General features: G+C 42.8%; 1 protein-coding gene across 6 annotated transcripts; it reads right to left on the minus strand.

Annotated features, from left to right (window-relative positions):
* Positions 1-1040: 1040 nt before the first annotated feature.
* PANX2 (pannexin 2) lies at positions 1041-23990 on the minus strand. Of its 6 annotated transcripts, none has more exons than XM_074539997.1 (5): positions 22763-22903; positions 12390-12511; positions 11920-11972; positions 4729-6180; positions 1041-2847 (listed from the first exon to the last, which is right to left on the minus strand). In XM_074539997.1, the coding sequence occupies exons 4-5, from the start codon at positions 6002-6004 to the stop codon at positions 2486-2488; spliced, it is 1638 nt and encodes a 545-aa protein (XP_074396098.1). In that variant the 5' UTR covers positions 6005-6180; positions 11920-11972; positions 12390-12511; positions 22763-22903; the 3' UTR covers positions 1041-2485. The 6 variants fall into 6 exon arrangements, 5 of the variants coding, with proteins under 5 accessions (XP_074396098.1, XP_074396097.1, XP_005481979.1 ...); XM_074539996.1 differs by having other exon boundaries at positions 4729-6233; XM_014275939.3 differs by lacking the exons at positions 11920-11972; positions 12390-12511 and adding exons at positions 3689-3762; positions 23428-23989 and having other exon boundaries at positions 2707-2847; positions 22763-23053.
* Between the last annotated feature and the right edge of the window lie 274 nt (positions 23991-24264).

Here is a 24264-nt window from a genome sequence, read left to right on the forward strand (position 1 = left end):
CCCCTCAGCTCCCAGAGTTCAGGGTGTTCCAGCCAGCTCCTCCAGCTGTCCCCAGCCCTCTGCCCTGCTGGCAGCACCTGTGCCCTGCTGCCATTATGGGATTGGGCTGTTTGGGCCAAAGAGGCCGTGCAGTGGGCACAACTGAATTAATTAATGTAAGGGGAATGGTGGCTTCCCATGATGTAAATTACAGGTCCTGCATACTGCTTATCATAAAATCCCCATTGTATGTAATGATGTGGGATGGACTGAGCTTTGCTCGGATGGGCTGGTTGAGCTTGGCTCTTGTTTCCCTCATAACATGGGAATGATGTCTTCAACAAAGCATTTTTACACCAGATAAGGTAAAAGGTTGTTAAGCCCATCCTGCAGAAATGAGGCAATGCTTTTCATCATACCAATTACTTCTCCCCTAGCAAAGCTGACAGCATAAAACTCCCTCCCAGGGCACGTGTTGGGCACTCATACAGGGGCCTGAAGCTATTCCTCCCTAAGGAGGCACAGCTGGCACAGTCAGGAACAGGACCAAAGAAGCAATTGTGTCATTGGAAGGGGCCACAAACCACCAGAAGACCCCCAAAGAAAACCCCTCCCTGGGGGAACTACTGGGGCATTGCCACATAAACCTGAATGTATATAAGCTGTCAAACTCTGTTGTTTGGGTGCTGGCCCCAACAGATCAAGACTGCCCTGATGACCCCAACCATGGACATCAAAATTGCAACAATCAAGCATTTTTGCAGATCCACGGGCAGTGACTTTTCTCCCCACTATCTACTCTTGTCCTTCCCATCTCTTTCTTTCTTCTCCTCATATACTTTCTTTGTCATATTTTAGTAATTGTACAGAGAAGAAACAAAATGGCTCCTTTCCAGTGCAACCAATTTGTTTTAAAATAAACTTGACTCAAAAATGTACACTGATAATTCAGTGTCATTTTATTCTAATCCACCCCGAGGGATCTATTGACAAGAACTTCAGTTTCCCTGCTTAAGGGGTTGGTTGTAACACTAAGCTAGGAAGTAGTACACATTAAAATATTCAGAATAATAGGCATTTATTTTCAGTACTATTTTCATTAAATATTGGTATAATATATCCATGTCTGAGGTAATAAATTAAAAATAAACTCAAAATTTCAGCCCCATATTTGTGCTGCATATTTTTTTCTACCATTATACATAATTTTGAAGCAAACACACACAGTCTGTAATTCTGAATGCAGCTAGGAATATTGTTTTACACAGTCACTTTTTGTTTCACTATAATTTTGCTGAGAATGGTTATTGCATGATACACTTTTATAGACGTTTTAGTTATACTAGAGTTTTCTATTAGATCACACATATCGTAATTATAGGAAGATGGGCATGAAGATGTGCTTTGAGCCAAGGATGGCAAATACTGAATCAGTGATAGCACATACTGCAGCATTATTGTCTGCCTTCACTAGAGCCCAGATCCAGCAAAGCCATTTCAGTGTGTGCTTAGTTTTAGACATGAGTCATTTCAGTGTCATCCATGGCCTTAATTTTTGCTGAATCAAGGACTAGCCAAATCTGTAGAACTGAATTAATAGACTTCTTTAACTGTGTGTTATTTGAAAACAGGTTTGCTGGTTTCATATTTTGTAAGATATTTTGTAATGACCCCTGTAAGGTTGTTCGTATCAGTGAAGCACCCATGAAAGTTTCTAACCTGGTTCATAAATACACTATGAAAAAATAAGCAGCTACAATGACTCTCTTCTACACATTTTGTTAAAAGTAACACCTGGTTTGAAAAGTTATTAAAGTAATTTTTTCCATGGTAAAATATATTTAAAAAAATAAACTCTTAATTTAATCATCTTCCATCAAACATATAAGCATGTTAAAGGGCGGGGCATAATTCAGGTATTTTCATTTATAAATGCAAGAGATTGAGTGTGTCAATCTTTTGCACTTAAATGCTGGTGGTAGTAAGGCCCTTTCAGCTAAGTCTTCATCAAGCCCAACATCAGTGAGCTAAATAAACAAACAAACACAAATTTTGCTTGCATATAACTTTTTCATAATCCTGAATTAAAAAAAAAATCCTCCCTGCTTAGAAAAGAACCCTTATTTAACTGCTGCCATTAAAAAGTATACCTCACTTCCATGTTAAGTTTAATCAGTGATTCTGAATGCAAAGGATTTAAACACTCACTAAAATTGCTGTGGCATGCCATTAGACTCTTAATGTTCATAAATTGTGCTAATTCCCATTTCAATCAGGAAGCTATAGTTTAGAGTTAGAGCTAATGGTTTGTCTTAGTGTTAAAGGTCTATTTCCACCAGATTTCCTTTATTCTATTTTGCAAATGACTGCCAGTGCTTATGATGTGATCCTGAAAGACCGTTTGGTGTTATTACCAGAAGCGATAGTCCGTGAGAAAACTCTCCATGCTCATGCAGTGAGTTGCATTGCTGGGGGAGGGACCTGGCCAGCGCTCTCGGGCCTGCCCTCAGTACTCCACCGAGCTCACCATGGCCATGGGCTCGTCAAACGTCGCCAGCCGGATCTGCTTGGGCGTGGGGATGGAGAGCATCTCCCCGGGCTCCGCCGGAGAGTGAATGCCATTGTCCATCATGCTGGACACTTCCTCCTCGTGGTCCTCGTACAGCGTGTTGATGTGCAGCAAGGGGTGGGCTGGGTTGCAGCTCAGAGCAGGAGCGGGCTCTGGCTTGACCTGGTTCAGAGCCACGCTGGTGGCAGCAGCAGTGGTGGCTATGTGGTTGTGGTTGCACGTGACAAAAGCCGCAGCCGCGGGCACAGTTCTGCATGCCTCGGATGAGTACAGGATCTCTTTTGCAGGGTGAGGGGTGTCTGCAAGAGAACAAAACACACAGATAGTCAGGTAGTCTCCCAGCATTGCAGTCCATCAGCGAGGAGTGTCCTGAACCAATAAAAGGCATTGGCAGCCTCGCCACTGATTTCAGTGGGATCAGAAGAGGATCCCAAGCAGAATTTTCTTGGGACCCTTTGAGAAATCCAAACAGGACTGTTTGAAAACAACAGGGTTGTAAGCTCAGGGAAACAGGACAAACAAGAAGTGGGGTTTCTAAATCTCACTCTTTTTTATGCATGCTCATGCTTCCTTATGTGAATGATATTTTTGTAAAATGAAGGAAAAAAAAACCAAAACAACTGAAAAGTATATTTATTCCCCTCCTATCCTGGTCAGTGTTTTTTAAACAGTATGATTTAATGTTTTGACAAATGCAATGACTATTGAAATCCACAGGATGCAATACAAAAGGCATTGATATTTTCAATGGGAAAAACCAGTGGTTACACATTGTAAGCCAATTGTCTTTAGAAAGAACTCAGCAATTTGTCATAAACTGAAGTCTCTTTCTAGAATTTATAAGTCTGCCTTACCTGATGGACTGCAATGTAGATCTAACTCAAAAACAAAGTTGAAAATTTTTAATGTGAATAGGGAGTCACAGAGCCTCAAAACTCCAGTAATTATTTTTTGCCCTTAAAATATTCAAGCACTAATTTAGATTAAGGTAATTGAACCAGACAACCCCAGCAGTTTTGAGGAGTTGAAATCAGAGCAGGTGACTGGATAAAGAATGCTGTAGAATAGCTCACATGCACATTGGGGAGTTGGAGGACTCTAAGGAGCATAGGGATTTGGAAGTGACAGAAACTTTTATACCTCAAATCACTTCTTTGCTGGGCAGTGGGGTGACGGTAGAGGTCAGTCTGTCGAAGCCCAGAGGGAGGTCTTAGCTTGTAATGAGATGAGAGCCATTGCTTTAAGTACGTACAGATTTTTCTGTAACTTCAACTGCATTGTGCTTCTTTCTTATGTCAGTAGCTTACAAAAATAAACAAGAAGATATCTCTCTATCAGTTTATTTACTGATCTATCACTTTTTGTAATGTTCAAATGGCTTTCCTCATCATCCTAGTTCATAGCAATTACTTATATATTTGAAACACTCCCTTGAGTTAGGAAAGAGACAGGCTTTACAGGACCCACAGGGAACTGAGGCACAGAAAGATCATCTCCTGTGAGGCCACATGGGAAGGGAATGGCAGAAATCCTGAATCCCTGACCAGCACCCACACTTCAGAACATCCATCCTCTGGCCCACATAGGACACAGGGCAATTTAAAGTGTGTGTGAAGAACAATGTCAACAAGCTGAGTTTTGATTTTTCTAGGTGACAAACATATGACAACCCCTGAGAGTTGGTAGTCTAAGAGATCTTTTTTCCACAGGCAGCTTTAACAGCCATTAATAGTCTCCCACACATCCCTAAGGGGCTGTTACTGCTCAGGGTACTGGTCATCTACCATGGCAGTTTCCGTATGACTTGAAAATAAGGCAGGTTTGAAACGTGCCAGGTGCTGGTGGAGCAGGAAGGGTATCATGGAAGCCAAATGCTCCTCATTTCCTTGGCAAGGCATGACCACATTTGTAGTTGTGAAAACATGCTTACATTTGAAACACTACCCACACCAACAGCCTGCAGCCTCTTTTGTACAGCTCTACCTGGAATAATCCTTACCCTCCATACAGTTGTTTAAGAGAGAGAACCTCTATTTCTGAGACCTGCAAACCTTAAGATTACCAGCTATCCCCAAATCTAGCAAGGTAGGTCAAACAGTTTCAATAAACTCTGAGTTCCTTAAGATTGCTATGTAAATTATGGCCTGTGGAGGTGGTATGGGCATTATGGCATACTGTACCTTTGAGAGAGGAGGTAACATGCACTACAACATTCTCTTCCTGGTTTAAAAATCCACCCTCTTGGCTTTTTGACGTAGGCATCGAGGGCATGGCTTGAACCTCTGGCTTGGGTTTTTTGCTACTGAGTATATATGGATGAACATCCAAGGAAAAGTGCCGTGTGTGCTTTTTTTCACTGCTTGTGCTTGGGATGGCATTTGGCTCACTCTTGTGAGCGGATGATTGCTGTGAGGTCTTTGCAGCAGACTCCAACAAAGGAGCTATAAGGCTGTCTGTCGCTGTTTTTCTCCGCACGGGCTTGGGCTTATCAGGCTTGTGGTTCTCCACCTTCATGATGGCTAACTGCTCCTTGAATGGCTGGGGAAGGGGATTGGTGGTCGGGATCCATTTCATCTTCTTCCTTGGCCTCTTAATGATGAGCTGTTCATTGGCATCAATGTCTGCTGGATCAACGCTTGGGTCTATGGTCTGGATCCCTGAATCCCGCATGGTTGGAGTGGCGTCGTGGTTGGACTGGGCCAGCGCCGCGAGCAGCTGGCGCACCACGTTGTCGTACATCAGATCACTCTCATTTGTAATGAAATCCAGACGGTTCAATGACTTTATGTGGTCCCTATTTTCATTACAAAACATGGCCAAAATATTAATATCACAAAACTGGGACTTCTGCCACTGTTTCTTGGTTTTTATTCCAACTTTGTTCAGTTTATCAAATATGAAGTTAGACTTACGGAATATGAAGAGGTGAATCAAGTTGATGAGGATTATCAAGTTCATGAAGCAGAGGAGAACAATATCTACACCAGCAATAATCCGCTGGAGCTGGACAGATGGCAGTTTACAGTTCACTCTGATGTGCAATTTGGAGCTGCTCGTTTTGTCTGGAGGCTCACCTAGTGCACACGTAAATTCATTTTGCTTCTGTGTAGCATAGTAGGTGGATAAGTATGTGATTGGTATGATGCTTAAAAAGATGATGAACAGATGTCTTGCAAGATAAAGCTTAGCTAAAAAGTTACTTCGTCCTCTTCTTTCCAGATATTTCTCAAACAAGTTCTGCTCGGGGCTTTTTTCCTTTTCTGCATTCTCAATGATTTCTCTTTTCTCTCTCTCTGTTATCCCTGGGCCTTTGGACTGAATCTGTTTCTCTATTTTTGGTGCCCGCCCTTCAGCTGCACGGTGGTAGCAGTTATCAATCTCCTGAAGCAAAAAATTAAGCTCCGAAGTCAGTCGAGTTGAGGCCAGAAATTCCCAGCCCAGAGCTGGAATGTACATTATCCCAGCAAAAGCCAGCAGTGCATAAGGTAGGAACTTATGCTCAAACAAGGAGGGCCAGTGGCTGGCATCAACTCCTGGCAAGGCATCTTTTAATTCTGTCCAGCAATATCCTCTGGCATACAAGGCTTGATCGCGGGTGAAGTTGTGTGGTGTGTAACAGTATATTGGCTCCTCTGTATAACAGAGAGAAAAGTCACTGCTGTGCATTTAACCTACAAAAGGGGCTCTGGAAAATAAACATTTCAAATTATATCAATTTTATTTTACTGTATCTTCACATGACCATTAAGCCCTCCACATTTATTAGCCAGCTCAGACTGCACACATCCTCACAAACCCTACGGCAAAACTATTTACCTGAAAGTTTTAGAATGACCCTGAGTTAGAAATGTCAGCAAGAAATACATACTTTGGTTTAATGACTTCTCTGAAAACAATATCCTGAGCAACTGTGACGTGAACTCTGTAAAGCTAAAAGACCTGATATTCACTACAAAGCCAGTAGCTGAGGATGTTCCATGCAACTGCTGAAAATTATATGAAATTTAAGGTTTATCTCAGCTAAGAATTCTTCTATATAGAAATAAGTTAGATGTAGTTTAAGGCAATGTTATTAACAAAGCCAACTCATTTGATATGATAGAAAAAAAATGAAACTTGAGACATACAAAGATTTAGTCAACTGTATCCCTCTCAGCTAATATTCTTGAATAAAAATGTGACTGACCAGGACAGAATCTAGTGTGTTAACTATTCATTGGTATGAAAATTAAAGTCTACATTTGAAACTGTAACTTTGAGATTTTTACACAATCTGTAATTAAATGCAACTTGCCCTCAGACCATATTACGGAAGAAACAGATACTGGGGATCAAGAAAGAAATCAGACAAAGTAATAGGAGAGAAAGTATAGCAAGGATTAGTAAAATCACAGTGATGCAATTTTTCTCTCAGGAAATATTTCAGCCATAGTCTGCTGGAGGACAGAAAGGGTTTGTCAAAGGAAATTACACCACCTACTTGTCTATTTTAACACTCCTTCTAAACATTTGTATTTTACCATCATCATCAGAATGTTGAGATAAAGGTCCTGACCCAGTAGATAAATTATGTTCTTACATGATCTTTTTTTTCTAGCAGTACATGAAAGAGAGAAAAAACTTGTGAAATCTACAGCAGCATTAATTCCCCAAAGAACAATGACCATCCTACTCAAAGAGGAAGACCATGTTTTCATGTTTTGACAGGCAGAACAAAGAGAATATATTTTAGAGTGTTCTGGTACACCTTTAAAAAACTTCCCAGAATGAGGCCCATAGGAAAAGGCACGCTCTCTTGACTTGAGAATTGCTCAAGAACACCAAGCCCGCTCTGGCTCTGAATAAAGTCTACAATCCAGATCAAGAAGAGCTCCCTGGGAGAGCATGATGACACTGTTCTCTTAATAATAAAAATGAAAAAAAAATCATATTGAAAACAACAAATGGAATATTAAAAATTAATAGACAGGCAACTCCCACTAATCTTTCTGGCTTATCAAATGACTCCTACTTGACCAGTTACTTTTCACATGTGAGCACAGCAAAAATTAGTTCTTTGGTGTGGAGGTATAAACCTCTTCTGTGACCTAGAGAGAATTAATACTACCAACTTAAACAGAGTTGACAGAATAAATGCTGCTACTCAAGACAGCATGTAAAGTGAGCATGCCCTGCAAATACTTTAATATCGTTTTTGAAGACTATTTTAAAATAAGCAAACTTCAGTCTCAGAGGATAGCTTAAAGCACTTCCATTTAGACTATTTTTGTGTACTTACAGACATATGTAACACGAAAAATGCTCATTGACTCCCTTGGTTTCATAATTATGCAGCCTCCCAACCCTACCCATGAAGGGATGCACACAAAAAAATTTAATCTCCTACTGTCAAAGACTTGTAGAATTCTCCAGGAGACCAAACAGATTCCTGTCTAAAAATGCTGCCACGGGGTAAAAAAAGGCAAAGCAGAATGCTGTGTTTCTCATAAGCAGAATTTTTGTAATTGGGTATCCCTAAGCCCAGTAGAACTTTCCCATATGACACCAGGTTTTCTGTGGCAGACATGAGTACATTTCTCCCAGGTCTCAACATCACAAATACTTGGGAAAACAGCAGCAAGTATTTCTACAAATCAGCCACAAGGATTATTTTTTGATTCCTGCATCATATTTTACTACTATAAAATAAATTGATTAGTTCTTTCACTTGTCTTCACCAAGACCCAAAAGCTAGGGTGACCTTTGCCAAAACTATATATATACAACAACAATCCAATATTTTTTTCCTTGAAAAATGAGAAAAAAAAGAAAAAATGAAAATGTCTTAACATTTAACATTTACATTGGACAGATAACTGATAGACTAACTGCACTCCATCCACTGTCACTGCTTCGGTGAAAAAAGCCTAAAGAGCTTCAGAACTCCAGTATGGACTGACCAGCTGCATTACAGGCTACAAAGCTGTCCCAAACAGTAGGAAAAGCAAAAGTCACTTGAGAGGAATTTGTTCTCTTTTCCTCTGTTTAACTTGTTTTTATCTGACCTAATTGTCTGTGAGGTTGTAAAAGATCTCTAATTTATTTGTCCAGCTGAGCATGGTGTCCCACTCTTACTCAATTTTTTGTACCTTGTTGCTACTAGTCCAGTATTTTCTTTGCATATTTGCAAAATTGGCATGATTTTCGTTGTATAACATGTAAATCCCAAGACTCTTCAGACAAAACAAATCCTCTGTAGAGCCAGTGGGACTTGTGATAACTGATTGAAGTGAGAGCAGTGGGTTTCCAACACTATTTTATTCAAAAGGTATTTTCTAATATAGAATCATAGAATCACAGACTGGTTTGGGCTGGAAGGGATCTTAAAGATCATCTAGTCCCAGCCCCCCTGCCATGGGCAGGGACACCTTCCACTAGACCAGACTACTCAAAACCCCACCCAGCCTGGCCTTGAACACTTCCAGGGATGGGGCTGCCACAACCACTCTAAGCATTATCTTTGAGCTATAATTACTGCCAGATAATGTCATAAATTTTGGTAAAGTTATTCCACAGGGATATTTAGCAGGATTTGACTCACAAAGCATTGCATCAAACCTAGAAGCTCATTCTGCTAGAAAATGGTCCAGACAACTGAGAAGAGAATTCCCTTCTGAAGTGATTCAAAGCACAATCATTTAGCTGTTGCCTGGGCAAAGAACCTGTCTCTCTGCACTGACAAGAGGCTGCCAAGCAGGATCCACACCAGGTTTTGAGTTAGTTTTTGTGAATGCTCCTTCTTAGACAGTGGCACCAGTTAACCTGGCATTTAACAAACACCCTGAAGGTGTTTGATCCAGGTATAGCAGGGTATGGGACTGTTTCTTTACTGCAGCCTGTGTCCATCATTAATTAATGAAAAAGAAAAACACCATGTCAGTAACTGATCCTGTTATGAAAGGCAGTGATGTATAGCTGGATACTGACATGCAGATCTGATGAGGACAGCAGAGGAACACGTTGTTCTCACACTCATAACTCACTTAGCTGGGAGACCTCTGCTTAATGCACTTGCAAGAAGACACAGCAGATTTTACAATGTTCTCCTGATAGGCAAGTAGCATTAAAAAAAGATTGCAATGGTGTTAAAATCACAGCTCTGGTGTTGGATCATACAATATACAAAATGCATTTTCTTTTAACTTTATATTCATAAATATAGAAAGTCTCTACTGATACTCTTCTTTTACGGTGAAAATTACAGAGATTGTGAAGGTCCTTTTTCATATAGCCATTCCAGCCACCATGAAACACAGCTTTTTCCTGAGATGCCACAGTTTAACTGTGTACAGCAATGAAGTAAAGTGTTGTAAAGAAAATTTTTAAAAGCTTAGGGAGCATTATTATGGCTGAGTGGGTTGGTCATCCTCTCAATGTTGTCTAGTTTAAAGCCCATAAAAACAATCTGTCTCTCTGCTCCTTGAAAGATATATTCCTAGTAATTACTACATTGAAAAAAATAAAAGTGATGATTTTTTCATACTAACTTAAGCCTAAACATGCACACTAAGAAGCTTCATTTCCCTTTTTTCAATATGTCAGATGTTTTCAACAATTGTACATAAATACATTTTATCCTGCTCACTATGCACCTAAGTAGCTTCTAGAAATCTGCAGAACTGTCCCCTAGGATAAGGTATGAGAGAGATCTGACTGCATTTTTCAGACATGCAATCAAGATGAAATAAACAACACAGAATTACTTAGTTGTGTAATACAACTGATTGTGTTATGCCACTTGAGAAATTAAAATCCCTTGGCAGATAAGTTTTTTCACATTCCTCACTCTGCAACATCTCACCCCATCCCATCATATTCAGCATTTCTGAAAGGGAGAGAAGTGACTTGAGGGAGATACTGTGGCACAGAACTCTTGTCTCAAGGGAATGAAAGTGCATGGCTGCAGAAGACACTCAGGGTACGGAGAGGGATAATGGAAGGGGCTGTGCTCAAAAAAACCTCTTTAGAAAGAATCCAGACAGTATGGAAAGGAGTGAAGTGTCAGAGTACTGAAGCTAGGAGCTGTCAAGACTGCTGCTTTTAGAAAAGGCTTGGAGAAATGCCTGTGGGCTTCCTGTAGGCACACACTGCCACTCCTACTGCTCCCAACCCAAGGTCAGCCACCTCCTTTCAGTGGTCCCCCAGCCTCCACATACTTTAATATACATTCAACTGTCCTCTTAGAGAGGTCCTGAATTAAATAATATTTTTTCAGGCTGCAAAATACACATTTAGAGTGCTTTGGTAAGCATTACAAAAAAAAAAAAAAAAAAAACAAAAAAAAAACCAACCCAAAAAAACCCAGTATATGCTCCTACATAACAGGGCAAATGATTTTTTTATACCTAATGCATTCCCAGTGGAATAAAGTATATTTGTCAAAATATAAACCATGATAACAAATTGTATATGCCTCCTGTGACCTCCAGCTTTTAGAATTTACTCCAGAAAAAGAAATCATACTTCATTAATCTTCCCACTGAAAAGCATTATTTAGCATTCCAATGTAATAATTGAGTAAAGCAAAAGAAACAGTAAAATTTTCCAACAGCGGATGGAAAAATCAAAACAGTTTTGAGAAAATATAATACAAAAATATAAAAAGAAAATTCTTGCAAGGCAAGAATTCAATTCAAGGCAAAGGTAAGTATGCCTCTTGTGTGAAGATTTCTTCAAGGATCTAGTTAACATTCAGCATGACTGCCAGTACCCCACACGGTGTGGGCAGCAGAGCTGGGGATCAGGTGCTGTGAACAGGCTGCACCTCCGGCCTCTGCACAAGGGCCTGAACACTCGAGCTGGAGACCCCAGCTAAGGATCAGGTAAGGAAATGGATAACTGCAGTTACTGAGTTAAATACACTGCACACTCATGCTAGCCTAGTCCTTCCTAGCAACCGGCACTCTGCCCTCTTGGAGAGAGCTCCAAACCATCCCCATCCCTGAGCCCAACCTGCCTCTGCAGGTAAGCTGGCCATCCAGCCAGCATCTCTGAAGCACTCCCTCTGAAGCACTCCCTCTCCACTTGTCTCCAAGGAGAAATCCAACATTGAGGTAGAATCTCTGATTCTCCTTGACCATCACTTCCCAGCACCCACATTTCTAATAGACAAAACAAATTAGAAACTCCCTGAATTCAGCAATAAATGCCAGTGTTTAATTCAGCAATAAATGCTGGTATTTAACAGGAGTATTCCTTATCATACTGCTCTGTGGCACATACATGGAAGCAATCTGACATACATGCCTCATTCATCTTGGGTACTAAAAGGATTGCACAAGAAAGCAGGTAGCAAACTTTATTTTTAGAAACAGAAATAATTTATTTAGTACTTTTTCAGCAATTTTTAAATGGAAAAGAAGAAATGTCCTGGATCCTCTTCTCTCTGGAAAAAAAAAAGAATAAAGAACATTAATGTCACTGAGTTTGAAAATGTAGTCTAAGAAAGTAAAATATCATCTAAACAGTATATATGTCTTCCATCCCAGTCACACAATCCTCAAGGAATATGTAATTCTGCTTCAAATGATTTTAACAAATGCTAGCTAATACCCAAATTAACTGTCAGCAAAAGGAAAAACTCACTTATTTTAACTACTTTATTTCAACTACTTTATTTAAAGAATATTTAAAGGTTAGAAATCATGGATCCCTGAAATAATTTTGTGTGTCATACAGTCCTATTGAACTCACTGAGTTTACTCATATGAATGAGAAAACATCCATCAAACTAAGCCTCAACTTAGCAAGCTAATTATTAAGAATTAGTAGTTTTACTGAAATAAAGAGAAAATACCTTTACCTTTCTTAGGGAATATTCTTTCCAGTCTGAATAGAGGTTCCATGCCCATGAAGTCTTCCTAAGGTACAAATTTCTCCATGATCAGCAAAGCCTTTTTTGCCCAATCTCTGAAACCACTTGTCCTGTTTAAGAAAAAAATCTTGAAAAGAAAGTCCCTAAAAAAATGAGACAGGAAACCACTGCTGCTATTGGGTTTTATTTGCCTATACTCTGTAAGGATTAGTCATAAAGAGTGAGCTGCAGATAAGCAATTTCAAAGATTGATTGGCAATGGCTCACCCACAAGGGTAACTGAAGTGCAAGGGTAGCAGCAGGTCTCCCTGTATTTCCAATTTGGGTCTTTTTGCCTTGCAGAACTGCTGCTTGAACTGCAAATATTTTGGATCTGTAGAATCTATGAATTAACACTGCACTTTCCTGGTGTATATATAAATTTACAGAACCATATTCCCTGTATGTAACAGATTCTGGCTCTTCTAAAAGCAGCTGATGTGCTCACCCTTACTGGAAATCTGAGGCTTCAGGCTTTGTACACCTGCCCAGGTTAGTCAGGAAAAACAGACACCCACTCCTGCTTGTCTGGTGTGTATTGGCAATAGCAGCTGTTTTGAGGAAGGTGCAGAAACACTTAGATGAAATCCCTCAGGCTGCTCCTACAGAGGAATGTGTCCTCAGTCATGAGCTGTCCTCTACCATGTAGTGGCCATGCAGCATGGTAAAGTCACTGAAAAGAGAGCTTATTTATAGTGGCTGACTATTGGTGCCAGGATTTGAGGGAAGGTTAGATCTGAATTTAAAGGAATTTACTAATCTAAATATAATTAACGAAATTCAGCCATGCAGTCAGTCCTACAAAAGAGATCTGAATAACGTTCACTTCTAAATTTAGTGTTTGCATGAGAGGTAAGTGGAACTTCAGTGATGTACAGATGTTCTGCACAGGAGAAGTAGTAAGGTGTGAAAATAATATTTTAATGTTTTGCAGAGGTCAAAAATTGCCCTCTAGAGATGGAACCCCACAGCAATTACATGCACTCAGACAGTATGATAATGTGGACTGCAGTAACACCTGAAGGAACAGCAAGAATGTGCTGAAATGAAATGAATCATGAAAATCCAGTGAAACTGATGAGACATGAACCATGGTGGCTTCTTAAATCAAGGGTCGACTACAAAATACAATCACAGAAAGCAAGAGGAAACAGCATGTTCTTTCTATTGCATTATTATTATTTAATGACTAGAAATTAAAAAGATGGCTTGTATTAAGTACCTCTTGGCATAAAGTACAGCACCCGGAAAAATTCATATTGAAAAAGAAGAAAAGGACCAACAGTTAGCTCATTAGGTAATAACATTATGTTAATAACATAGTATTTAGAGGCCAGAGATGGCTGCTCTACTGCTTTTGGAAAACTGGCTCCTCCATGTGTAGAGAAATTGGGTTTTGATTCATCACAGAAGAGACAGAACAATCCACCACCCGAGGCTCCCAAGGGCTCTGCCATTCCAGTGTGGAGGGCTCCTGACTCCCAAGGAAAACATCAATCTCACAGAAGGTAAGGTACCTCAACCTCAAAATGTGAAATAATTACTTCATCATAAAACTAAAATTAAACTGAACCTCCAGAAATGGTCACTGAGCTGTGAGCTGCAAAAACCCCACTGCACATCTCAGCACCTGGCTGCAGCACTGCTCCATGAACTCCACTGAGCCTGCATGACAGCCTTGGTGCCACTGAAGGAAAGCAAACAAACCCCCAAAGCTCGCTAACTGTGCCTGCTATCACAGTGAACAGCTGCATCCATTCAAATGCAAGAGTGTAATACAAGCCTGAGACACAATCCCCAGTGATGGAAATGTGTTTCCTGATTTCAATGTTTTTCTTAGAATAAATCCTGTATCATGTGGAAAAGAAGGAATCTACAAGAATTATGCTAGTTTACTGTGAAATTATTCAGCTCTTGTAAACATATACGTGTACTGAGGGTGTCCACTGCAGCTATTTTTAATACTGAGAGGACCCAAGGAATTCAGTGATGATGCAGATTCTTCCTGAAGACTTTTATACATGTAAGAAACCACATGCCTCAAATAATTCAGCTTTGAAAAACAGTCTTGACCTTACTCTTTATTTATTCACAAGGCTTCCTTTTGTCAAAGGTGAACAAATTAGGTAGCTCTTAAACAGAAATATTTTTTGCCGTCTGTTCAAATCTGTTGGTTATCTGAAAGTATGTAGTAAGCTAAAATTCATCTGTATTTTGGACCTCTTCCCACATATATGTCACTTGAAAAAATGAAGGGGTTAATAATGCAAACAGGTTATTAAAGACATGATTAAAAAATGACGATGTAGGTGTGTTGATGAGGTCTGAGAAATGGAATTTATGACAGAAAAAAACATCTGCAGTCCCTAGGAACTGCAGTGGAGTGATGTATGGCTCATGCATTTCCTCAAGAATACCTTTCTATTCACCTTTCACCTGTGGAACTGCAAATCTTTAAACAATCGAAGCTCACAGAGTCCCAGCTAGGGTATCCTGTGCACAGCTCAAGTTTGTGTGTGTGTAAAGGGCCTCAATCCTTTGGGAAAAGTTCCATCAGCAATGCAAACAGACAGCAGCCAAACTGCAGCCAGCCTGTGGGTGCTGGCATCATTGCATTCCTTTTAAAAAATATGTGCTAAGAAAGCACTTAAGTGGTACTGCTACCCTCCCTAAATTCTCTTTTCTCTGCTAATATCACCTCAGAACAATTTCTGCAGCGGTGTCATCACTTTGTCATACACTGAACAACCCAGCTCTGTACTCTTAGCACTAACAAAGTCACTTGGGAAAATGCCATCTTCACTTTCTTCAAGCGCAGTTGGAGAGAAAAAATGGAAAGTAAGATCAAAAGCCATCTATTAGGTAAGTCACCTAAATAAGCATATGTAATTATCCTGACTCAATTCGAAACAAATAAAAATAGAAAAGTGACCAGAAGTACAAAATAAAACTCCATCTCATAATATAAAAATATGACATATACTATTTCAAACATACTGTAGGGTGAAAAGTGAAAAAGACGCTGAACTCATGCATATACTGTACTGCACAATAATGTAAGCATTGCTTATGCAAATGATTACAAATCAGAAAATATAACATAAAATCTTGAACTGATACTTCAGCCATTAAACACTGTTTCCTTCCATTGTTTTCTTATGAAAATTTTCCAGCAGAAGGATGGTAGAGGGGTGAACTACACCACTGCTAAGAGACACAGAAATACAGTATTTTTGAGTAACCTCCTTTGTATTTTGTAGGTACTGTTTTAAGAACCTACCATGAAAACTAATGCCAAAGCTTGGCTTTTTACTAAAGTATAAAAATCAACTGGATGAATGCTTTGCTTTATTTTAATAAAATACCAGCATTTAACAGCTCGGGTGGGAAAAGCAAACATGACTGCAATATAGGAAGAATAATTCCTTGTGAACAGAAAGTGTGAGGCACTGTACAAGAGGGATATGACTTAGCAGTGCTATTACAACATCAGTTTGGAAACCAAAATATTTCAATATTGTGAAGATAACACAACAAACCCAGTAATGTAATCTCCTTTGGAACCCACCACTCTCTGGCCCCTTACAGAGAGAACTTCCCACAGACATTACTGTTGGGGCTGCTTCTCAACCCAGCACAACACGGGAATATTTAAACCACTCACTAAAAACATTAAGTGATACAAAAGAACTAAGCAGCACATCATGAGAGCCAAGCGTCTCTCAATCTACTGGATTACAGAACAGTGTGCTGGAGGTGCAGCAAATGCCGAGAGACACTCAACACCAAAGGCTGCTCAGCACCATTGCCAGCCGTGGAGGAGTGGACTCAGCACAGGCTGACCCAGCAGCATCCCACCCATGGCTGCAGCTGGTGTGCATTGGTGCCACAGCAAAACCAGGGAGAGTGAAGGACAAAAACCACAGAACATCAAACAGACCCACCTCAAACTGGCAGTCTAATGCTCCACATTCTGTGCATTTTGGAAAGGAAGTGAAAATGCGAAGGACTGATGGACTGATCTTGTTTATCTATATCCATACTGACCATGCCTTGACAAGAGATACCGAAACTTTATAACTAAAAAAAGTTATAAACTGAAAACCAACACAGACTACAGCTGGACTAAGACTATGTACCTTAAATCCTTACCCTCTAAATTTAATTAAATTTGGTATATTACCCTTTCTTTCACTAAATATTAACCTAAGGCTGACTTAGGTCAGAAAGAAACACTTCAAATAAAAAGAATCCCAAAACCTTTATCCCTTATAGGAAAGGGAACAACCCAGGAGGCTTCAAAGCAGCTAAAATGGAAAGACAAAAGTGACAACCTATACTATCAGACATAAAATTTGCCTTACCACCAGGCAGTACCTGGTATATTCACCTATTCATACACTGCGACAGTGCAGTACTATCAAATCTGAACTCTCTGTTCATACTGGTTGTATTTTACTTCTAGTTTGCACAGGAATAATTAACTACTAGGAAATAAAAAGCTTGGTATGAGAAATCAAACCTCCAGAAAGTAAAATACAAGCATGGATCTCTGCAAAGCACTGCATACACATCTGCATGGCTGCTCCAGAAGATGGCTAAGACTCTACAGGGTGTGATGGGAGTTATGTCGCTGTTCTGATGGGGGTTATATCGTGTGTTCTTTCAAATACATTTGCTCTCATATTTAAATAAAAAACCCAGTTGTTATCTTTAAATCAGTAATTTTCAAACAAAACCAGAGCAAACCAAAATTCCCTTGGGACCACCCACTGTATGCACTGTTACCTCAAAAAGGACACTGCTATTGGAGAGATATCCTTTAGCCTATGCTGTCTTTTGAGAGCCCTCTGACTCCAGGAAACCTGAGAAAACTCAGTTAAATACAGATTCCATCCACTAGGTGAGAGAAAAATGCCTTGAAAACTTGCTTTATTATCCTCAAGGTCATCATACATTGGCTTCTAAATAGAGGATATTCTAGTTTTATATGAAGTCCATTCATGGTTGAGTTTTAGAAAGGGAAATAATATTCATTCTTCTTTTGTGAGTGCTTATGTGGGCTTTCTTTGTGTTGGGTAGCTGAATATCGCTCCTAGATGACTTTATGATGATCTTATACTCAGTAAAATGGAAAAGATTTATGAATTCATAGATTTATTTTAATTAACTTTCTAGGGGTGTCCTTTCTGGAATCACACTGGTTTGCTTGAAAACCAAAGGAGATTAAGGAGACTCAGAAATGACACTGTAGGAGGTTAGCTACATGACTTTCTTTCCTCCTGTGAAAAGCTTTAGGAAGTGGGGGCCAGAGCAAGAATCATATCTTACTTCAGCCATCAGAGTGAACTCTTGTCCCCACTGAAATCAATGGTTGTGGGATCTCAGCACCTCAGGACTGAGGTGCCGAGCCACCTAGACCACCCTTGGGGGGCTCGGGAGTCCTGGAATGTTGCCAGAAGTGTCTGGTGGCTGGACTTTGATCCTACACAGGAGACGACACCTGTATGAGGATAGGAGAATTTCACCGGGGTGAGTGGTGAAGGGATTAGTTAATTAGAGGGTGAGACACAGGTGCAGAGGGGAGTATATGTGGCTTGAAGTCTAGCAGTGGTGGGAAAAACTGGGGGAACGAAACTATTTTACACATAATAGGGGAGAACAATACATAAATTGGGAGAATAACACAAGAAACTTAACAACACACTACAACACACAGGGTTTAGGATTTCTGTACAGGGGGGTTTAGAGAAGTAAGATGGAGGAATTGGGGCGTGTCCTGTCCTTCTTCTTTTTCTTCTTCTCCTCCATCTTCTGTGGTGATGGTGGCACTTTGGGATTGGTCATTACTAAAAGTGCACCGGACAATAAGGGGGAAAGGTATTGGGGAAAAATGATAAATATTGTACACGTAACTTTGGGTATAAAGATAGGTGACTGTCCGGAGGGCGAGACAGTGTGCTCATGGCTGGCTGCTGAGCAGACCTCTGTCGGGCCGAAAGAAAATCTTTTAGATAAACAATTAATAAACATAGAGACCGAAAGAAGAACTGAAGCCTCTTCTCGTCCTTTGATACGCGGGCTGCCCCAAGGCCACTCCGGGCCTTTCCAGGCCCTCCAAACAGCCGAAAACCGGACAAATGGTCAAGCTCTTACTGCCTCCTTTGCAGCCTGAATTTACCTTTCAGGAGCACATCCTAGCAGTGTGTCAGCCCTTTGCCTTCCTCCTGCAGAGAGCTCAATTTCACCCCAGATGCACCCCAAATACTTCACTACTAGATGGCAATCTCGTATGCAAACAAAACCCTATCTCCCAATTATCTCCCAATATATTTTAAATATGTTACAGATTCATTTATAGAGCCAAAGCCCACCAGGGATGACAACCCCTCTTTCCCCCTTGAGCCAGACTGTAAGGACACCACGCACCCAGGGCTGCACAACACGGAGCAGGTCGAGAGCCCTCCCCTCTGTCCTCATGAGACTCCATGTGCCCCCAGCTCTGGAACTCTCTGCACAGGAAACATCTGCCCCAGTGAGACCAGAGAGACCATGAAACTCATCAGAGGGATGGAGAACTTCCATGACAGGCTGAGAGAACTGGCGCTGTCCAGCCTGGAAAAGAGAAGGTTCCAGGAAGACCCTACTGAAAGAGGCCTTTCAGCACTGAAAGGAGGCTTTGAGAATGATGGGGACAGACTTTTAGCAGGGCCTGTTTCTCAGGACTATGGTTTTAAACTGGAAAAGGGTTGCTTTAGATTGAACACAAGGAAGAAATTCTTTACTGTGAGGGTGGTAAACAGATTGTCCAGAGAAGTTGTGGATCTCCCATCTCTCCAAGGAACTGTTCAAGGCCAGGTTGGATGGGGCTTTGAGTAGCCTGGTCTAATGGAAGGCATCCATGTCCATGGCAGGGAGTTGGCATATATGATCTTTGAGGTACCTTATGACCCAAATAGTTCTATGACTTTTTGATAGAAGAAAAGCACAGTATCTAATTTAAAGTCTTTTGTAACACATTAAGCTCAGATGAACTGTGATTTTTTCACAATATTGGCACAGTTTCTGCTAAACAATTAGGTCTTGCCTCTTATGCTACCAAAACAGTAATTTGTCATTAAATTTCTCAAAAGAAATGTAAAGATCAGAACACTCCAACTCAAGGGCAAATAAATCACTTACATGAAGAGCACATGTGTTTACCTAAACAATGACTTTGCCCGTGGCACTAAAACAACATAATTCACTAGGCAGCCACAGGCAAAATAGAGTATACAATATATTATACTACAGGCATAATGATTTTTAAGGTTGTCAATTACAATCTTTTAAATAAACACCATGCTCTTTCTTTGTCCTCTGATGTAGGGCTGAACTTAGCTTTCATTCATGCTTCCTTGCAGCCTCTGTCCCCAACAGAGCTATTGCTGCCTGGGGACTCCCAGCTTTCCATGATGATGGGGAGCCTTCTGCACAGCCCCAGGGCAGGACACCCACCCTGCTGACCAATCTCTCCAGCCTTGTTGCACAGACTGTACAGCTGGTCTTGACTTTCAGCCACACTTTGCACACAAATAAACTAGATAACAGGCTCTGATCTCCTCTACCCACTGATCATGAGGGTTCTTCCAATTCTCAGCAAAAAGTTTTGAGAAATCACTGTTTTTAGACAACTACATTTTCATGTCTTGAGTGCACATACCATTGTTCCAAAAACTTTACCAATATTGATTAAGTAAGATGGAATAGACCCAAGAAAAGGGGGTTGGTTTCAGTCTAGTGGCATGATGGTATCTTCACATAGCTTGCACTGGGTATCATAAACAGAATGAGAAATAATGGCAAGTATCAGATAAGCACACAAGGGCCCAAAGCAAAGTTTGGGAAGCTATTATGATATTCACAACCAAAAGGCAGTAGGTACCTTACTCAATTTCATCAGCAAAGTTGTACTTGCATAGCTACTATTTAAATTGCACAGAAGGAGCAGTATTCAAAACAAAAAAAGTTAGATTTTTTTCAAGATTGGTGACAGTGTATGGGTGAAACAACACAAACTGTAGAAACAGTTGTAAGCAGGAATCCAGCTGAACTATTGTTATACCAGGGTCAGTATCTCTGGACATGCATGATTTAGCAAAGAAGTCTGAGTAAACACTGTTTCATTAAAAGAGCAACATCTGATTAAGATCACATTAAAATTAATGTAAGTTTTGCTCTTGAACTCTGTGGAAGCAGAAATGAATTCATTAACCTGGAACTCTTTGACTTAAGCTTAAAAATTATCTATTTAGTTTTATTAGATCCTTAGACCTTTTCTATTACATTCTCTTGCATAACATTTTCCTTTTCCCATATTATTTTTCTAACTGAGACCATCTGAACAAACATGACATCATATAAGAGAAGAATGTTATCCCGCGTTTTCCCAGAGATGTAAAGGTGTTTTCTGTGTTATCTTATAAGTTTTGTCCTGGCAGGACACAGTAGGCTACTGCTTATTATCTATCTATCTAGATAGATAGATAATTTGTCTATCTGACTGGGTCAAATCAGCACACACAGCCCATAAGTAGACATAAGTGACATTGCTTTTAGTCCTTCTGAAAAACAAATCTGGAACACAACTGTGAGCCTAGATAACACAGCACAAAACAAACACAACTCAGAAGAATAGGCAGATGTGAGCAACTTCAACTGGCCCTCTTTCTTCTGTATGTGTGCGGACTACACTTTACACAGGGACATCCACTGTATAAATCTGAGTCTCAGAGTGGACACTTCTCTACGATCTGCAGCCTCAGATGGTTTCTTCCCATGGAGCAAGCTGCTGCTGTCTGACCAAGCAGCGAGGCACCAAGGGGCTTCTGCCAGCAATCCTGCCCTATCTCAAGAACACACGTGAAGGGGGCATGACCTTGCCTGCATCCAAGGCTGTCTTTAGGTGTACTGAGGCTCAAATCTGTGCATATCTAAGAGTATGAGAGCATATATGTAAGGATGCCCTCCTGTGAGCTGCTGTAGGATTGCCTTTTCATTAGCTTAGTTCTCTGCAGAGGAAGTATCACAAAACTTTTGCATCCCACAGATGACCTTGAAACCCGTCTTTCAGTTGCTATGAAGAGCCAGTTTTCATGTACCCTGTAAACACGGTTTCTCCAAGACACCTCCAGAAGAGCAGCCAAAAGATGAGGTTCTTACTAACTGTGGCTGAAGATCTTGAGCTATAAAATATTTTTTAAAAAAATGAGGTAGATTAAAAAAGTTTTAACTATAATTAAGAAAAATCTCCAGACTCCATTTGTAAGCAGTTATACTGCTAGGTGATTTAATTTACCTCATAATAAAAACAAGTCTTAAGGACTGGAAGTCAATCCCAAAGCAGCATGCAAAGAGCTGATGCTGGTATGTTTAAACTGGTTAACTATAGCAAATTCTCACCTCACAAACTACAGACTGCCAGATCCGCCAGGTCAGTCCTGCTTATTAAAGCACTAATAATTTCCCATGGATTTTCAGTATGGAGCTTTAAGGGACATTAAAAGCAGTCATGCACTGGCAGCTACACTCATCAAGCCTACAATCCACACAGCAAAACAATGTTTACACATGTGCTAGTGGCCCAAAAGATGCCATAACAGTTCACTGGATCGGTAATTTTCAAGGCTGACCAAAATGTGACCTTCTGAGGCTGGTGGTGATGGGCATTCAAACCAGACTTTTTAGACTGTTACCAGCTTATGAAAGATGACCCTCAGCAGAAGAGATACTAGTGATTTCCACTGCCACAATCCGACAGAGCACACTGCATGGGGCTCCATATATAGTATCAGTCTCCATGAAAGCATCAGCCTCTCCCTGCTAGGCTGTGTTAACACTCACGCTCTAGAAGTAACATCAGGACAATGCCTGACATCAGCCAGGGTCCAGCTCAGGACCTGTCCAGGATCCACCTCAAGCATTATTAACCTGCTCTGTCACCCACGCCAGCTCTCACCTGCGGCTGGGCAGCACCGGCACCTCCCCAACCCTCGCCTGCCGGCCAGGGCAAGAGGCAGCAGCTGTCCCCGTTGGGGACCGGCCTGGACGGCGACACCACCACCCTGCCCAGCGAGGCAACACCGCTGTCCTGCTCGCCACGGCGAGGGGCAGCGGCGCCTCCCGAGCACCGGTGGCTCCGGGGCAGCGGCACTGCCGCCCTGCCGCTGTCCCCACCCTGCCGCTGTCCCCACCGCCACGGCGAGGGCTGGCTGACAGCCCCAGCACCAGGGTCTCGTTCAGCATGCACTGGCACACGACCCTGCCCGTCCTGCCGCCCTTACCGGCAAAGTTCTTGGTGAAGACGAGGGTGACGAGGAGGATGGGGATGAGGACGGTCCCGATGGTGACCACGCGGTCGAAGGGCAGCTCCAGCTTCAGCTGGAGCAGCAGAGCCGCCAGCGCGCCCGCCTTGTCATCCTGCTGCCCCGGCAGGATGAGCTCCTTCAGCTTCTCGCCCGCCAGCAGCGCCGTGGCCATGTCGGGGTGGTTATCGATGATGTGTTGCATAAGCAGCGGCGGCGGGCGGCCTCACGCCGCCGGGCTTCCCCAGGGACGGGCGGCGCCCGCCCGGCCTGCGGGGACAACACCGACAGCGGTGACGGCGGGGCCGCGGCCGGGCCGCGCTGCCGCAGCGGCCCCGTGCGCTCCCCCGGCCCCGCGGGCCCGGCGCGCAGCCCCCGCCGGCCCGGGCAGCGCGGGGCGGGCGGGGCGGCCGCGACCCCGGCGGCAGCAGCGGCTGTGCGGGGCAAGGCAGCCCCGCTCCCCGCAGCCTGCGGAGCCAAATCACGAGAGGCGGGCGGCGACACGAGATGCCCGGTGACAGCTGTGCCATAAGCGCTGCCTCCAATTCACAACCCGTGCCGTACAACAGCGGCGCAGCAGCCATGCAAGCAGGCAGACCGGAGCCGCCTCCCCAAGTGCTGCAGACAAGGAAGGGGGCATTTACCTGGCAACTTCGGTTCCCTCGGCTCCCGGGGGATGCTGAACAAAACCGACGGCCGTACAGAAGAGCGGAAGCCGAAAATAAACTTACACTGGACCTTCCTGCCGAAAAATGGTCCCTGCACCACGACAAGTAATGAAATCGCTCTGGGTTCGGAGCGGGAGGTGGCTGATGTGCTGATGCACGTTACAGCAGCGGGCGCCTGGCGCTCGCATGGAAGTGCCCGCCTGCACCGAGCAGCAATAACGTGCCGAGCAGTTCAAGAAGGGGCTCGCTCGAAGCCGTGGGGAGGAGGAGGAGGAGGCAAGTGCAGCCCGAAATGAACTGCGGGAAGGCAGAGGTCTTTTAAGGCATCCCAGCGAACAGCTGGAGCCTGCGGAGCCGGGCGCGGCCGCAGCAGGGCGGCCGGGAGCGGCGCGGCCGCAGCAGCCGGTGCGGCACAGCCCATGCGGGCTCCGAGCGCAACACGTCGCGGCGGCCCCGGCGCCCGCGTCCCCGCAGGAGCCACCGCGCGGCCGCGGCACCGCGCATGCGCCGGGCGGCCCGGGAGCACGGCGGGCAGCGGCGGCCCCGGGAGGGTCCGGGCACGGCCCGGGGGGACACGGGCGGCACCGGGAACGGGGATGCCGGCAGGATGGGGCGCAGGGTCCCTCCCTTCTCCTGCCTGGATCCCGCACACGGCAGCTCAGGCCCGGGTACGCGGGAACTCCCGCGGCTGAGGGATAGAGAGGGTAGTGATGAGGGAAAGGGAAACCCTCACCCAAGCGGGCCCTGAAGGTTTTGGATCTGCGGGCACGTCAGGGATTTAAGTGCTGCCAATAGAAAGCCCTTCCAGATGCT

The sequence above is a fragment of the Zonotrichia albicollis genome, chromosome 4 (genome assembly GCF_047830755.1).
Source record: "Zonotrichia albicollis isolate bZonAlb1 chromosome 4, bZonAlb1.hap1, whole genome shotgun sequence".
NCBI classification, from domain to species: Eukaryota; Metazoa; Chordata; class Aves; order Passeriformes; family Passerellidae; genus Zonotrichia; species Zonotrichia albicollis.

Coding starts and splice junctions, on each gene's coding strand:
- PANX2 (XM_005481922.4), bottom strand. CDS start 22,988: ATGCAACACATCATCGATAACCACCCCGACATGGCCACGGCGCTGCTG. Junction 6,181..22,762: donor CTTCACCAAGAACTTTGCCG/GTAAGGGCGGCA, acceptor TCTGTTATACAG/AGGAGCCAATATACTGTTAC. Junction 2,848..4,728: donor TGTTACCTCCTCTCTCAAAG/GTACAGTATGCC, acceptor GTTCTCTTGCAG/ACACCCCTCACCCTGCAAAA.